Consider the following 17,580-nt stretch of genomic DNA (forward strand, 5'->3'; position numbering starts at 1 on the left):
GCAAACTTAATGTGGAAGGGTACAGCTCTGTAACTAGAGTAAATTTGTAGGGGCACAGGAGGGTGCAGAATTTATTTCAAGGGGGGGGGGGGGCCACTTCATGACCAAGTTTGCATGTGGGCCGTTTACTATATAATTTATAATTTATTTATAAGAAAATCTAACCTTAGTGTAACAACCAAGTACATTGGCTGTTTGTGTAAATGGACAAATAGTTTTGAAAACAATGAAATTAACATTTCAAATCCTCAAAATCTAGATTTCGAACAGGGGCACCCACAGGGCATGGACATCAATTGGTGGAGGGGGGGGGGGGGTCCCCCTTACTTCCGCCACTTATTGTGAATCAAAGTTTGAGTTTTGGTTAAAACTAGAAAATCAAAAAGATGCAATAAGACAATCATATGAGGAAATGTGACCATGTTATTAATAGCTTTTTAGTTAGAACACATCTTTTTTATTGCGATGCAATTTTTATCATTTGAATGATATGCAATTATTTCTCAATTATGAATTTACAAAGTATCTTTATAACTTACGAGACAAACTTGTAAAATTATCTAAATTTTCAAGACAAAATCCTTGGAAGCTGCAAGCAGATCATACATGTAGGCCGAACTGTTGTCAGTGTGATTGTTCAAAAACTGGATGATCAAAATTTAAAATTTGTAAAAAAAAATTCTTTCTTAGAGCAAAAAGGTTATACTCAATGAATATCAAAGTATAGAGGACCGCTGTAAACATACCTTACAAAATAAAATATGACATCAAATTGAAATTTAGCTTTTCAAATAGGCAAGAAATTTGTCAGGACATTGGAGTTGACCTTGCAAGCCTTGCTCCTATCTCCATGTTCACATCCAAAGGTTGGGAACTGTTAAAGCATGCAATTTTATTTCTCTAGCATGTGGAAACCAAAGCTTGTACAAATTATTTGAATACAAGACTTGCACATTCTGTCAAAGACATTTTTATAACGAGTTATTTAACTTAATTTAAAGGCAAAGCATACCTTCTCAAATTTTTGGGGGATAAAAACTGATGTTTTTGTTTACATAACATTACTTCACAGTGAAATGTTTCTCACATTGCTTATTGCTATCGAAAGCTGCTGTAGTTTCCAACTAAAGATTTTTATTGCCATTAATTTTAAGAGGGATTACCATAAATATGCCTTTCCTTTAAAATTTCATTAATTATTACTCAAGCATGATATTCGGCCTTTGGAAAAATGTAGGAAAACTTTACTGAGTAACTTGGGCTGACCAATGGTGTACAGGCTTTAACTTTCAAGACTTTTTAACGACCGCTTTGCGAATTTATCTCAAGGCCCAAAATTCGGAAATCAGATTGAAGGAGGAAGGATATCATGACTGTTATTGTAAAATTAATTTTTGATACGCTTTTCAGATATTGATAAACAAAACTTATGATAATTTATTAATGACTTCTGTGGTTCTGAAAGGATCTGGGATTGTATTCCCACTATGAAAAGTTTAATATCTTGCTTTAAAAAACAAAAAAAACAACTGTTAATATTGTAAAAAATATTATTCTTCAGCATAATTTGTAATTATGTAATGTTTTAAATATATTTGTATACTTATGAGCATGTTCGAGAAAGCAAACTTCCATTTAATGGACAATAAACATAGAATTTAACACTGCGTATTCCGCAACAGGACAGCAATCTTATGCAATTTATAATGGCAAAAAAATAAAGTTAATTGCCTGATGTTTCGACCCCAGTAGCAGAGTCTTTCTCGAAGGCTAAATTTATAATTGTTAAATTATTGCTTCAAAATAAGTATGAAATAATCAAATATATGAAAAGTTTTCTCCAAATATCATTTAAAGAAATAAAACAATCACCTAAACTTTTTCCCATAAAAAAAAAGATACAAAATTGCAAAATCTGGTTTTGTAATCTTAAAGTTTGACAGTATCCATAAATTTAACATAGGCGTCTAAGACATTCTCAGGATCTTCAAGCTGTGGGTAATGACTGATGTGGTCAGCAAGCTGAGTCACTCCAGAATGTGGGATCAACATCCTACGCAAAGACACGGAGAAAAGAATTTGATTGATTAATCTATAATAACAAAAACTTATTGTTTGTTAAGTTTTTTATTGATTTTTACCCTTGTAAGAGAAGCATGGACTTCTGCACTTCTGTCAAATGTACTTCATGGGTTGGCCGTGATTCTTTGCTCGTGCATGTGTAACTCCATAATACTAGGCATTCTTCGCTTACAAAGCTAGCAAAGAAATTAGCACTTCTTGCACAGTCATTGGAGAATGGTGACTGTACGCGCAGAAATTCGGGGGTAGGCAGAGCAAGAAGTTGGGCTCAGGTCTGTGCTCAGAAGTCCAACCTGTGTTCAGAACGGCCCTTTCATGGCAAAACAGCCAAACAATTTTCTAAGTGAAGATCATTTCTGGGTAAATTGAGGGTTTTTCAAAATTCCTGATGAATGGATGTGATTATAACATGTCCTACCTCGGCCTCTTTTCACACTTTCATCACGCTTTTATGGCAAAACAGATTTTCTCTGCACTTGCTTTTTTCAAAATGTAACTTTTCGAGGCTATTTTGTAATGAAAGGGACAAGAAGCAAAATGATGCTCTAGTCAAAACATAGGGCTCTGTGGTTACAACAGATTCCTGGATTAAAAAAATTAACACTTTTGAGAGAACATGGCAGACTTACTTGTAGCGCTTCAGGAAGGTGTCTGGTGGATTGATGGGGTCTGATGGACCAAATATTAGATGCACTGAAATAAAATAAAAGCTGACATTTTAATTGGATTTAAATTCGATGGTGAACTATTAAAGAATGTTAATTTTGGTTTTTACCCATACACCGATGTGTGTTAGCACTGTATACTCAGTACTTTCCCGAGTCCTGTGAAAAAATATCACAGGCATGTTACTCGGGTGGGATTCGAACCCACGACCCTTGCAATTCTAGAGCAGTGTCTTACCAACTAGACTACCGAGGTTGCCCGGCAGCTAGAGGCATTTCGAATCCTATGTTTTGGCAGCGGGTACCGCAACGATATAATAGATCTTTAACATCTATTATATTAAAGAATGGAAGGTTTTGTCATCTAGGTACTAAACTGAATCACAACTTCTTGATTTGTGCCATTCATAATCAAAGACAGTTGAGAGAGATTGGCTATTGCCAGCTTGGTGTTTATATTCCCTTGTGTGGGAGTTTGCTTAGTTCCCTTGATGACAGGAAAATAGTCTAAACAAACAACTGACATTCTCCTGAGTAAAGACAAAAACTGATGTTGTTAGAGACATGGTACTCACAGGGTATTTTTGTTTCTTGAAGAGCTCCAACCCATTTATCCCGATTGGCAAACCGCTGGGGTAGGTACTGAATCTGTCTGTAAATTACAATAGAATGGACGTTAGTTTTAAATCGGGGATAAAGAAAATAAATTGTATACCCTTACACCTGAATGATTGGCCTGTGGATTCCCCCCCCCCCAAACTCAGGAAAAGTTAAGTTTACGGTGCTTTATACACATCGGTGTAAGGGTATAACAAACTATACAATAGAATGAAGAGGAAGTGGGGGTAATTTGTTTGAAATATTGAGGGGGAAAAATCCTTGGGCCATCGGATAGAAATCGAACTATAACGCCTCTGTTTTTTAAGAGCAGGCTCAATTCTATGTATGGAACTTCTGACCATAGAATTCTTTGCTCTTTTTTTTCTTCTTCTTTTTTTGCCTCTCCTTTTTATCTTTTTGGGGGAATGGGGTGGAATTTGACACTGAGGGAGAATTTCATCAAGAGAAGCCCAATTTCTTAGAGATGTGTGAGATGCTTCAGCAGAAAATGATACACACACATTTTCAGCTGATAATTTATTTGCAGAAAACAAGTCAGAGGTAGATAAGCCTGGCTCTGTTTTTTGGCTGGTAACCTGTCAATGAGAAGTACGCATGTTTTGTGCATAGCCTAATTCTGTGCTGAAAACAGCTCTATTAAATTGAGCAAAGACCTGAATGCAGATGAACGTTAATTTGTTTTTAAACTTACTCGTCTATTATTAAGTCGCCATCATTCCATCGAATTAAAGCCCAATGATCTTGAAACTCATCATCTGTTGGTTGAGTACGTTTACCAAATACTTCACCAAACCTGCACATCAGGAATAAAAAAAGTTTTTTAAATCAACCATTTACATAAAATGGAAAGGTATGCAGTTTGACACTCAGAAAAAAAATGGTTAGGATTTTGATTAGCTTACTAAAATCATCATCTAAAAAATATCTTATTAATTATAAACACACAAAAAAGTTAATGGTCTGAAGTTTCAACCCTAGCAGAGTACCTGGACAGACAACAAACTTCTGAACAGGAAACATAAGCAGTAAAGTGAAAATAAATGAATGGAGTTAGATAGCATACAGAAAACAGCAAGTGGTAAACAGTGAATAAGAAGACAAAAGGTTGGGGCTGAGGGGAAGGGGCTGGTTTGACCACAAGAAGATGGAAACACAAAGGACAATATCAAGGGTGGGAAGAGGGGAGAATAGGTAATGAGCAACAAAAATAGTTGGCAAGAGAAATGATAATGATCAGATTAAAGAGTTCTCCTCTTCCATAGAAATGTTGTGAAAAGTGACTTACGATTTTTTAAAAATGAAATGATTGGTGAGTCGCTTTACCACAGGAGCAATCCATGGTTTCAACAAGAGCTGGAAAAAGAGAATTGCGTCAACTTAAAGATGGTAAAAAATCTCTAATCTAAGGGTCTTTCAATTGCATATATTCTTGAAATGTGGTTTGACGTCGTCATCTACATTTTGTTAAAGCAGAACTTACATGGGCCCAGTTTCATAATTTTTTTCCAACGTGTTTAAAAACAACATTGTTGGTGTCTCCCCACAACCCCTTAAAAAAATATGTCAAAATAAATAACTAACAATTTTTCTTAGTCAATCTACTTTCTACAAACCTTTTGCATAAATCTTAATTCCAAAGTCTCTGGCAGAATGCCTGGAAGACAAAGACAAAATAATGGAAAACGGTTCATTTTAAGATATTACATCACATCACACCAACCTTTTGCATAAACCTTGGCTCATGGGTTTCAGGCAAGATTCCTGTTGATATTAAAAAATATGAGGAAGGGGTGACAGAAATAGAATCTGTAAGAATACAATATTTTGGAAAATAAACAAAAAGAAATGCTTTTTTATTTGCTGATGGTGGATTTGTTTTTTGGTATTCTTTGAGTTGAACCTTAGACATACCTTTGAACAATCAAGCAAAAGGTTTCTTTTTCAACATTTGCTGATCTGAATCTAAACTATATAAACGGCAAAGCACCTTAATGGAAACATCGCACAAAATTTTTTCGTAGAGATGACAATGAAGAAATTTCAGTTTTAGTCGAGGAAGACTCAAGGCTCGAAACCAGGTTCCACATTTGTGAAATGCATGGAAAGAAACCACTGAGCTAATGTTGGCCTAAATAGTGAATTCTTAATCTTCAACACGCATTTCTTCAATACACTTTTGGAGAAAAACAATAATGATAAGTAGGATTTGAAACTTTGCATGGTGGAAGTAAGATATAGAAAAGTTTGCGGTAACACCATGTAATAACAATCTCTCAATGAGTTGGGGTGGTTCTGAAAAGAACCGTTAGATTAACTCGACGTTTCGATCAGTATGCTCTGATCGTCTTCTGGAGAATGGCGATTCTCTGTCTTCTCCAGAAGACGATCAGAGCATACTGATCGAAACGTCGAGTTAATCTAACGGTTCTTTTCAGAACCACCCCAACTCATTGAGAGATTGTTATTACATGGTGTTACCGCAAACTTTTCTATAACAATAATGATATAGGATTTTGTTTTGTTTTGAACACGCCATGCCAACAGAGTGTTTCTTTTGTCAGGTATGATATTTGGTCTTCGGAAAAAAAGTAGGATAATTTTCTCTAGTAGAAAAAGGAACAATTTTCTGTAGTACAAGGGATAGACTCTCCAGGTCATATTGATAAAAACAATATGATTTTTTTCTAAAGGCAAACAAATCGGAAAATAGACTTAAGTGGGTAGAATACCATGCCTGTTTTTACAGCTAATTGGGCAAACTCTTATTGCCAAGATACTTGAAAGAAAACAGTTCATTTGTTTTCACCTCTGGTTCTGAGATTTTGTTTTTACTAACACCAAGCACAGTATACTAAAAGGATAAAAGCGGGTTTACACAGAATCTAGAGTACAAGTTAACACAAATTAACATTGAGAATTGAAAACTGAAACCTTTATCTTAATAAATGCACAATGTGTGGATTTGCAGTGGGGATAAAGAAAATTAACTTTGTTTTTTTACCCATACACCGATGTGTGTGTGAATTATGCTTTACTCACCTCCATTGGTCAGACACACACTGAGGATTTCCAGATCAAGTTTCCTCTTTGATTTTTCTGCGGCATTTTGTCTGTAAGTTTAAAACATAATAAAATTTCTCAATTAGGTGAGGTTTGTGGTAGCACCATGTGTAAATTATCTCTTTAGATCAGTGTTGGTACAGAAGCAGGGTTTCTCTTTTGTAAAGTATGTGTTGTGGTCAAGTGGTCACCCAAGATCTGGGCCCAATTTCATAGAGGTGCTAAGCACAGAAATTTGCTTAGCATGAAATTTCTTCACTGATAAAAACAGGATTACCAACCAAATTTCCATTTGTTGCATATTGTTTGTTACTTGTCTCGGCTGTTGTTTGCTTATCCTTAAAATCACGTGAAAATTTGGTTGGTAACCCTGTTTTAATCAAGCAGCAAAGTGTGGGTTTGAATCCATGTAGTGACACCTGTTCCCTTGAGCAAGGCACTTAACCATAACTGCTTTGTAAACATTTTGGAAGGTAGTGCATTCTGGTAGTGCATCATGGATGATACCCATGTAAACGTCCTTATGGACTATAAAAGGGGGTGGGTAGCCATATTTCAGCCCCAGGAGACAGGTGGCAATGTGCCCCTACTGAAGCTGGAGACAGTTGGTTTGGGCATGGAGGTAGAATTGGGGCGACAGCCAAAATCAGTTAAGTGTAGCTCTCACCTTGCAGAGGCTGCCAGCCTTGCAGTGGCTGCCAGCCTTGCAGTGGCTGCCAGCCTTGCAGTGGCTGCCAGCCTGGCGAGGTCAGGTGATTTTCCATTAAAAAAACATCAAACAAAATCTTTATTGGGAAATTTCAAAATTGTATTGGAATGTTTTAGGCCAGAGTGAAGAAAACAGAGTTTGATGAGTACAACAATAGACCCTTCCCATGAAATATGTAAATTGCACACAGCGCGTGCGCACTAACATTTTGGTTGGCAAAATGAGGGAAAATCGCGCTGTTTTGTACATGGCTAATGGCTGCGTGACGCAGACGCCATTGCGCGTCTGCTTAGTGCACAACTCTATGGTGTTTGCCAACCAGTAGGGTCTGTACGCATGTGTAAATGTAATTAGCATATTTCATGGGAAGGGTCCATTAAAAAACAGCTTTTACCGCAGGGAGCATAGTTTGATACAAGTTTTAGATTCAGAACAAAACCAAATCAATCTTTACAAACCAAAGATATGCAAACACTCTTCCATACCTTGCTATAAGTTCCTGTGCTACTGTATCCCCCATGTCATGTGCCAGGATGTGAACCCGCTCCACACCCAATTTGGCCATTAAAGACTCCATAATATCAGCTTGCTCAAACATAGTGTAAGAGTGGCCCGTCTGAAAGGTACAAAAAAAAGTATCACAGTTTGTTATTTTTTTTCACAGGACTCGGGAAAGTACTGAGTATACAGTGCTACACACATCGGTGTATATGGGTAAAAACCAAAAATTAATATTCTTTATCCCGATGCAAATTTAACATCTATTAAATCGTTTGCAGTACCCGCTGCTAAAACATAGGATTCGAACTGCCTCTAGCTACCGGGCAATCTCGGTGGTCTAGTTGGTATGACACTGCTCTAGAATTGCAAAGGTCGTGGGTTCGAATCCCACCCGAGTAAAATGCCTGTGATTTTTTATATATATTTTTTTTTCACAGGACTCGGGAAAGTACTGAGTATACAGTGCTACACACATCGGTGTATACGGGTAAAAACCAAAAATTATTATTCTTTATCCCCGAAGCAAATTTAACATCTATTATATCACAGACTTACTAGCATCACAAAAAATGTAAAACAATGAGATATTTAGTACATTTGAGTAGGTATACACATTCAAACCAGGGACCTTAAACGAAAGAGGACAAGACGGTCCACTGTTCGGGAAAGGTCCACAGTTGGAAAACAAACACAAAACCAATGGGAGCTGTTGCAAAAAAGTTAGGAGTATAAACAAAAGTAGGACAATAGGGGGTCCAGGGTTGCAGGCGTATACACACTTGGGTGTCTAGAAAACTTGATAACCACTTCATTTGACACCAGTTTCAAAGGTTGATTTGACTACAAGATGGTGATGAACTTGATTGAAACCAGTTGCACTTTTTATAAGTAGTTTGTGAAGAAATATCACAAATCGCCTGATATTAATTAAATTTGTACCTCTTCTCATCCTGGCCAAACACTTAACTCAAGCTCAAATATATGATGAACGAGAAATGTCTGTCTTTACCGATCCTGAAGAATGATTTCAGAAAATTCTTCATAGTTCATTGCGGTAACACCATGAAAATTCTTTTTGTTAATGGAGTGCTCCATCTGCATTGTGCCGAGAATAATGTCTGGTAACAAAATTGTAACATAATTGTTATAAGTTAATTGTTATTTTCTTCTTTCTCGGTGTAAATCAAGAGATCATTGAAAAAGAATCAAAGAAAAAACTAAACCTCATACTTTCTAAAAATTCTTGCCATACTGTACAGCAGAGTGATTAAATATTCTTTGACATCAAAAAATGCACTCACCGGTTTATCACTCAAACCAAATCCCAAGAAATCCGCAGCGATGACTCGACCAAAGTTCTCGCTTAACCCGTGCCACATCTATCAAGATCATAATAAAAATACAATCAGTAATAAATTTGCATTTTTTATAGCACTTTATCACACCCAAAAGGCTTTCAGTTTTTCTCTCGTTTTCGACTTGTTTGTTTTCTTCCATTGTTATATCCTGTTATTGTGTATATGTTTGCCATGTTCTTGCTTTGTTTTATCTCATAAATAAGAAAGGACAAACCCAAAATGGTTAGGCTAAGTGTTTTGCTAAAGGGTACAACAAGTCCTGGGCCCAAATTCATAGAGCTGCTAAGCACAACAATTTCCTTGGCATGAAACTTCTGCCTTGATAAAATCAGGATTACCAACCAAATGTCCATTTGTTGCATATTGCTTGTTAGTGGTATTTATCTGTTCTTTGCTTGTCCCGATAATCATGTGGAAATTTGGTTGGTAATTATGTTTTTATCAAGGAAGAAATTTCACGCTTGGCAAACTTTTGTGGTTAGCATGTCTATGAAATTGGGTCCAGACCGGAGCTCAAACCCACGCTCTGCTGATCAGTAAAACAACGGAGTTTGTGTTGTTTAAAAGATCTTCTTGTCAAGGGAAACTCCCACAAGGGGAAATAAACACCAAGTTAGCAACAACCAATCTCCCCAGAAGAAACATTGATTTAATTTCTATGATTATAAATTGCACAAATTAAGAAGTTTGGTTTCAGTTACTAGCAAACCTTATTCTAGTCATTGCAAAGTCAGTCTAACCACTGAACCACATTGCAGGCCTGATACTTAAAGGACAAGCTCCCTTGGATCGATCGAGCTGGTCTTTGAAAAGCCGTTTGTAATCCGTTTGTTATAAAATGCATACGATTGGAAAGATGTTTTTATAAGTAGAATACAATGATCCACCAAAACATGCCTCGAAATTGCACGGTTTTTACTTTTACTGTGTCGACAAACACGGTCGGCCATTTATGGGAGTCAAATTATTTACCACGCAATTTTGAAGCAAATTTGTGTGGATCATTGCATCCTACTTGTAAAACATCTTTCCAATCATATGCATTTTATAACAAACAGTTACAAACCCCTTTTTATAGACCAACTCGTCCGATCCAAGGCAATGTCTTCCTTTAATGGTGTCAACAAAGCCACGAGAGCGATTGCCTCCATAGGGTGCCCTTTACAAGGAGAAAATGCCTTGGCGCCTTGCCCTTTCAGAAACGAAGCATGCAAGCCTGACAGTGACCACTTGACAACTTGACCACTCTGCCCTGCCACGCCACTCAAATACAGATCAATCATACCTTGTACCAATCAAACGTTGAAGAAGGGAAACCATGTAGAATTAGAACCACTTTTTTAGGGTCGCCAGAACCAAGGGAATCTAGAGAAAAAGCAACATCCACTTTTGAAAAAGTTGACCAATGATAAAAAGTAATTCTGTTTTATAACATCTTAAATTGCATAATGGTTTTGTAACATTAGAACATTACCTGCCTCAAGCTACTGACAATCTCGGTGGTCTAGTTGGTATTGACTTGGTATGACACTGCCCTAGAATTGCAAAGGTCGGAGCTCGAATCCCACCCGAGTAAAATGCCTATGTACAGGTGATTTTTTTCACAGAACTCTGGAAAGTACCAAGTATACAGTGTTTTAACACACCCCAGCGTGTATGAACAAAATTAATAAAAATTAGTACATCAAAGAAAAATTTCCTCTAAATAAGAAACTGCTCTAAAAAAAATACTAACCTTTGTAGAAGACGTTAAACTCCTTGAACTTGAAGTATTTGCCAGAGTTTTCCCACTCCTGAAGTCTCTGAGAGAGATGTGGTTTAGGCCAATGTAGATACACAGCAATAAGGGCTACCAGCCAGGCTACAGTTCTAAAACTCGGCATACTCAAAAGGTTCTGTACAACGGTGCTGTGTCCTGCGTAATAAAAAGAGGTACAAAATGTACTTTATTATTGATTTAAGTTGTAATGTTGTAAATAAAGTTGTAATGTAAAGTGGTGCAAGTTGTCTGTATCTGTCGAGTACTGCAACAAACTCCTCACACGGTATTTAAGTTGCGATTGCTATTCTTCTTTATGGAACTGTTCCGTATCCCTGGTCCTGGGAAAGTGAGTTTCGATTATTGTTATTGCAACTTCTGGAGTAGGAATACCAACGGCAACGCCCCCCCTCCCTCGGTCACACCCCACTCCATTTTCATTTGTCTTGAAACTGGCTATGCAAGAATCATTCGCAGGAAGAGGAAGTATGAACCAGGCTTACATGTATAACGGCCTGCCCTGCCAAAGTAGTAGTAAGTACTGACAGTGACATGACTGAGTTAGTTTAGGTAGGAGTAGAAATTCTACTAGAATTAATTTGTAGGACTAATAAAGAAGATATTCTTGCTTGTTGGCTTGTGTTTTAAACAAAGAAATAGATAAACCATACAGCACAGACAGCAGAGGCAGAGAAAGTCACTTCCTCCATGATCCCCCAGCCGTCCCACCTCCATCCCTCATCCCAGCCCCTCCCCTACTGTACTAACTCCTCTCTCTCTCTCTCTCTCTCTCTCTCAAGTTTTTACTTTTAGTAATCAACTCAAAGTGCATACACACAAACATCGGCATCATCTGTTCTTTTCTTGATTAAGCCATGGAGGTAGACTAATTCCACCTCCATTGATTGAATGAGTTTTGAATGAAGACGAGTTGAGTTTGATCACCTGATCCGACCATAATAAATTAATAGTAGAATGACTTTTTTTTCTTAAAAAAAAAGTATATATTTTTTACTTACCCGAGTTAAACTTGGTCACACAATAGCTTCACAACCAAAGAGGAGCTGAGATTTGACTCTCACCACACTGATCGTGACAGCAGTATTGTAAATGTAAACAGTAAAGAAGAAGAGCAGCCAGCCTAATAGCTGTCAATCAATCAATCAATCAATCAAGCCACAACAACGAACACGCACAACTGAGCCAACTAACTAGCCCTGTAATCAGAAGTTAGAACCCATGCAGTACAAGAACGGTGTGAAGTTCGTTCTCGTTTGACGTTCGATATTCGACATTCAAACAAGAACCGGTTACTCGTTTGACATTCAATATGCATTTGTGCACAAATCTGAGTGGGCTGTATGAAAGCCCTATTTATTTTATCATTTTTCTCTATACGTCAGAATAAAAGTTGGAACCCATGGTCATTGCAGGTTTTTTTTTTATAAGGATTTCCTTTTTTTCAATCGATTTAGAAGAAGAAAAAAAAATCACCTAAAATCACTACGTCACGGTACGAGATAAGAGTGCTATTGATGTTCAGAAAAATTGCCCGAATATTATGCGGGCCACTTTTCCGCCGCAGTTGTTATGGGTGCGTTCGTTTAGCTTCCCTGGGCCATCCCCGGTCTGCCCGGTACGGTGCGTTCGAATAGCTTTTGACGTAATTCCAGGGGCTCACCCAGGTCAGCCCCCAGAGGCCCGCTTGTGGAGTGGGTCACTTGGGGGCTGGCCCCAGCCCAGGTAAACGACGTCACTATGTGAGTGGTCGTTTGTTAAGCTCTTGTTCCGATTATCGCGGCAAAAACTGTACACGCTTGTAATGAACGAACGCTAGCGGGCGCTCTGTTTCTCTGATTTCCGGATCTCACCAGAACGTGGAACGTTGTTTACTTTTTTTAGCGAGGTGCCAAATTTAGTCGCCCACAATGAAACAAAGTGTACGACGGGTTATTAATAGCTTTTTGGGTACAAAAATACCCAGATTGGTGTAGTCCCCCCCCCCCCACCTTCCCACTTGTTTCTCTCTCTTTTTTTCTCTCCCTCTTGTTTTTTGTGTGACAAAAAGCGAGGGGTCGTCGTGCGCCCCGCACGCCCCCTCCCCATCCGCTCCTGACGACTTTTGCATGACCGTCCCATACTTCTTCAAACGCATGAAGCCGACGTGAAACAGCCGCAGCCAAAAGCCGTAGACGCTTATTCGGACATGGGCATACAATTCCAATCCAGGGTCCACCCCAAAACGCAAAAGACATTCACTATTTATATGCAGATTCGGTCTTGGAAACCAACCAGCAACCGGACGCCGTGTAATACTATACTGTGTGTACAGAGTAATCAGTGACAAAATGGCCGGGCCCCTTCAAGATGAAACTACGACACTGCCTTGCGAAAACCTTTTCCACATGACTGCCACTTTCTAAGGGTTTGGTTTTTAACAGTTTTTTAAAGTACTCATGGCAAGGAATATTGATGGCTAAAATACAATTACTGAAAGTTTTAAGAGAAAATCAAAGCGGACATTTTCGTTGTAAGATCAGAACTCACGCGCTAGTCTCGTGAATCAACAACACACTAAAGCACACTACCCATGGAGTGTCAAATGACCATCGTAAAGCAAAACAATTTTTACTTTTCGCAACTTCGAACACTTTTTTAGTTCCATCCTTTCCACATATTATTCTTTCATTCATTCTGAACATTATTGGATGTAATTTTACTTATTAAAAGGAAGATTATAAAGTCAAAAGTGGCAGTCAGAAACGGTTACGTCTTACGAACTTCAAGTTCAAAGCATCTTGCTGCCGTGATACACACATTATGATTAATGACAGTTGTCATAGTTGCAGTTGTCGCTTTAGTTTCATCAAGACTTTGCTTCAGTGACAGCAGAATGAGGATATGACATCATTCTCACATCATAATGTATCCTTTTGGAAACTTGATTTTGACACACATGCTTATTATTGAAGAAATGTTTGAAGATGTATAATATTAAATTTATTAATATTGTTCTTTTTGGTGTTCAGGGGTTGATTTCACAAAGTGTTAGGACTAGTCTTATCTCAAGTTACTCGTCCTAACTTAGGACTATCCATGCAATTTGTATATCTCCTAGGACTAGTCCTAACCTAAATTTTTGTGAAATCGACCCCTGAAACATTTATTTTTATTTTATATAAAAAAACACTATTTTTGTTTTAATATTATTACTCTTGCATCGCGCTTAAATATAACGGAATTCGAACTGCCAGCTACCTCGCTTGGTGGTCTAGGCAGGAAGACAGCTCTACTACTAGAACATAAGGTTTATCGCAATTCAGAAACGCAATGCATTGTGGGAAGGAATATGGGGCGGTTTCTATGCAGTTTCTACCACTCACTCACGCAACGCCTATACCTTTGTGCGGGTTCAACAGCGCCCTCTCTTGATATTTTGCTAGTCGCAATAAACCTTATGTTGTAGTTGTGATATTGTAACCCTCCTCCCTCCAGCTGTCTAGAGGAGGGTTATGGCAATTATAGAACATAGAACGGAAAGGTTGTAGATTTGATTCCCGCCCAAGCAGTTGTAGATCATTGATGCCGAAGCGGGAAGCCATTTTATTTGTTTGTCAATCAACTGTTTTGTTATTTTTTAAACATATTTTCACAAATCCAGCCCCCGAAAAAAACCAAGTAACAAACAGAAAAATAGTCAGTGTCAGGGCTCAAAGCAACCCCCCCCCCCAACCTGAACCCTTTTTGTACCAAGGAACGCATGCTGCCGTCTAAAACAGAAAAGACACCACCCCAGTTACCCTTTTTCTTGCCTTGCAAAGAGTTATTCAACAAGAACAATAAACAAATCGTTTGCATAATATGTCCCTGACTAAACTACAACTTAAGCTAGTTATTTGGAGAATTGGAACAATGGAACAAATTTTGTCAATGAAAAAGTAGTTCACAATCCAAGGAATTGAAATACTGTTCACCAAAATTAATATAGAAAAGTAAAGAAAGTTATTGTTGTGAAAAAAAGGAACTTGGAGGAATTCTTTTTTTATGAAAACTTGTCCACTTCAACATTATCATGACAAACTTGGAGCACAATGACAATATTATTATTTGTCATTTCCATACTATTTTATTTTTAATAAGGCAAAAAAATTAATACAATTTATTAATTTTAATGTTACTGTGGAATAAGCATCAAAAGTACTAGTCGGTTAACTAATTTTGGAATCTCTTGTACTATTGAGGCAAATAACTTGATCAAAGTTATTATCAAACAACTCATGATATCAAATCAATTTATTTTTAATAATTTTTCAATAGCAATTCAAGCAAAACTTTTCAACAGGAAGTTGTTGACCATTAACATACTTTTTACACCATATAAGTCTTGTGCAAATCTATAAGTGGAAGTACACTGTAACATAAAGAAACAAAATTGTTGGGTTGGTTGTATCAAAATGCTGAAAATAATCACAACCTTGTTCGCCATGCTGGAGGTGTCTGGCTTTTAAAAAAAGTTGGGATCCATATATATTTGGTGTGCGGTAACACCATGTGTGTATCTACTTGCCAGGTAGAGTTTGTTCTTAGAGAACTGTCTTGCTTTATTCTACTACCGCGGAGCAATACTTTGCTCACCCTTGTTTTAATTTGTAAGCAGAATTGAATTAGACACCAGAATCATTCTTAGTGCATATCTGTAGTTTACAGCTCGGGGAAGTTGTACCATTGTACAAAGTTTGCTCATTACCATGGATTAAATTTTTAGGCAGAATTGGAACTTCCCCATGCACCGTCCCAGGAAAGCCCAAGCCAAAATTAGGGACTGTTTGGGTGCCCAATTGGATTTTTCAACATTTGTAACAAAACCTGCAGCCAGCAAATCTTCTTTAACAGTTTGTGCTGCCTTGGCACACAAACTAGCATTACTCTGTCTTCCCCATCCATCGTCAAGAAACCATAAAGATGCCTTTCTCTCGCCAATGCTGTACTAGAGGTCTGAGGCATTTGGTAAACACATACGAGGCTGTTGACATTCCGAAAGGTAAAACTGAAAATGAGAATTACTTGGTCGAATTATCCCTGATCCCAAGAAAAGCTTAAGAACTTAGTATGATCGTGGAAAATATCAAAATGATGGTACCCAAGCCTTCAGATCAAAAGAGAACATAAAGTCCCCCTTTTGGAAGTAAGTCAAAGCTTCATTCCAATCCTCAAATTTTACTTTATCCTTCCAATAAAATTTATTTATGTATCTGAGATCTAAAATCAGCCTTTTCTTTCCAGAACTATTAATGGATACTGATTAACAATGCTTGGTGTTTCATTACATTGATAAATTAAACCCTTAATTATTAGTTCACGTACGGCTTCCATAACAAAATCTAGCGCCGAATTGTTGTTATGCTTAATACAGAGTACTCAGTAGGGGTAGTCTTTAACCTTGCTGAACCACAACCAAAACAACACTATTGTCTGTGATACTTTCCCAGAAGGCAAAAGCTGACTTGAGTCTACCTTTAACAAGCGGTTGTGCTAATCCTTGTTCATACTTAAAGTAGTTACTTGTCAATTTAAACTCGTACCCCATTTTCTGGCTAGCTCCGATGTTCTCTTCTGCCACGATGTCTCTGTCTAACAGTGGTAACTCTAGGGGCAACTCTGAAAGATAATCTGATCGCAGTATCAGTTGGGTTTTCTCCTGTCTCTTTTTAGTAGATGCACGTGCTTGTGCTTTGCGCATCCGCTTCTCATCTTCTGAGTCGCTGGCCAATTCGTCACGTACGTACTCATCAACTACTTTCCACACAGCATCCAATTTGTCTGCCAGTCGGATAAGCTTGTTGCGCTTCTTAAGGTCCGCTATAGCTTCTTTTACTAGTGTCTCTGCTACTTCTTCCTTAGCACCGCCTAGACATTGGCTTACCTTTTCAAGCTTCTCTAACACTGAAGAGTTAAAGTTGTATTGAGTCTTGTAGCCTTTGAGTCTTAAAGACATGTCAGCGGCCCGCTTGAGCTGTTGTACTTCTTGGGTCGATGTTGCCAGCTTTCTCTCGTTCTTTCTCTGTAGAGAATCCAGCGAGCTATCGAAATAGTGTTTAAAATCACCCAATGCCTCTTTTATAGTTTGGCCGACTATCTCTCTTGTAAGCGAAGCAAACTGTGGGTTTGCAGAATCAGGAGTGTCACTGACAGACATGTTAAGAGCAAACTTGACTGAGCTGAATTTGCTGTCCAACGTACTATTTATTAAGATGAATGGCGGTAAAGATGGCTTGTGTTGGCACGTCTGTATGCTTGTGCGTTAAATCAGTAAGTGGTCTTCCACACACCTTCTGCTGTGTCCCATGCATGCCCAAGTACAATTTTTTTCCGGGGGGGGGGGGGGGGGGGGGGGACTCAACTCGATACATGTACTAGATATCATAACACTATAGAGATTGAAATTTGAAAAGTTTTCAACATGTAGAAATAACACAGTATTCTGATTGAATACATACTGCAGGATGTAGTCAATTAGTATTGTTGTTAGTTTAGTTTCATGAATGGGAAAAAATAAAGCAGTGTGAAAAACTAATTTTGGCTGATTTTGATAAATCTTTATCTACCAACTCTAACAAAAGCATTTCAAGTAATACCATGTAAGTCATGTGATTATCTATATATTTTTGTTGAAGTACCATGAGCAAAAGTATACTTTAAGGCAAATAACTTGATAAAGTAATTAAAAAAAAAAAAAAAAAATCATTGATCAAGCAACCCACAAGATAAAAACCAACTGTATTACTAATTTCTAAAAACTAGTTGAACTACAAAGCAAATAACTTG

The 17,580-nt window shown here is 37.7% G+C and overlaps 2 protein-coding genes across 3 annotated transcripts; both read right to left on the reverse strand.

Moving 5' to 3' along the window:
- Positions 1–1,079: 1,079 nt before the first annotated feature.
- LOC117307262 (mesoderm-specific transcript protein-like) lies at positions 1,080–12,183 on the reverse strand. Of its 2 annotated transcripts, none has more exons than XM_033791965.1 (12): positions 11,775–12,183; positions 10,732–10,911; positions 10,282–10,361; positions 8,940–9,017; positions 7,623–7,753; positions 6,408–6,478; positions 5,089–5,129; positions 4,654–4,721; positions 4,060–4,161; positions 3,323–3,399; positions 2,712–2,775; positions 1,080–2,053 (listed from the first exon to the last, which is right to left on the reverse strand). In XM_033791965.1, exons 2-12 carry the CDS (start codon positions 10,877–10,879, stop codon positions 1,930–1,932), a joined length of 984 nt encoding a protein of 327 aa, XP_033647856.1. In that variant the 5' UTR covers positions 10,880–10,911; positions 11,775–12,183; the 3' UTR covers positions 1,080–1,929. The 2 variants fall into 2 exon arrangements, with proteins under 2 accessions (XP_033647856.1, XP_033647855.1); XM_033791964.1 differs by lacking the exon at positions 5,089–5,129 and adding an exon at positions 4,982–5,022 and having other exon boundaries at positions 11,775–12,181.
- Positions 12,184–16,189: 4,006 nt separating this feature from the next.
- On the reverse strand, positions 16,190–17,084 carry LOC117303495. Its single transcript, XM_033787721.1, has one exon. The coding sequence runs from the start codon at positions 16,949–16,951 to the stop codon at positions 16,190–16,192; it is 762 nt and encodes a 253-aa protein (XP_033643612.1). The 5' UTR covers positions 16,952–17,084.
- Between the last annotated feature and the right edge of the window lie 496 nt (positions 17,085–17,580).

The sequence above is a fragment of the Asterias rubens genome, chromosome 2 (assembly GCF_902459465.1).
Source record: "Asterias rubens chromosome 2, eAstRub1.3, whole genome shotgun sequence".
NCBI classification, from domain to species: Eukaryota; Metazoa; Echinodermata; class Asteroidea; order Forcipulatida; family Asteriidae; genus Asterias; species Asterias rubens.

Excerpts from the sequence above, each read along its gene's own strand:
- LOC117303495 (XM_033787721.1), bottom strand. The coding sequence starts at position 16,951 with ATGTCTGTCAGTGACACTCCTGATTCTGCAAACCCACAGTTTGCTTCG.
- LOC117307262 (XM_033791965.1), bottom strand. The coding sequence starts at position 10,879 with ATGCCGAGTTTTAGAACTGTAGCCTGGCTGGTAGCCCTTATTGCTGTG. Across the intron at positions 5,130-6,407 it reads TGTGTGTCTGACCAATGGAG|GAATCTTGCCTGAAACCCAT; the intron begins GTGAGTAAAGCA and ends TAATATCAACAG. Across the intron at positions 4,162-4,653 it reads CATTTCATTTTTAAAAAATC|GTTTGGTGAAGTATTTGGTA; the intron begins GTAAGTCACTTT and ends CCTGATGTGCAG.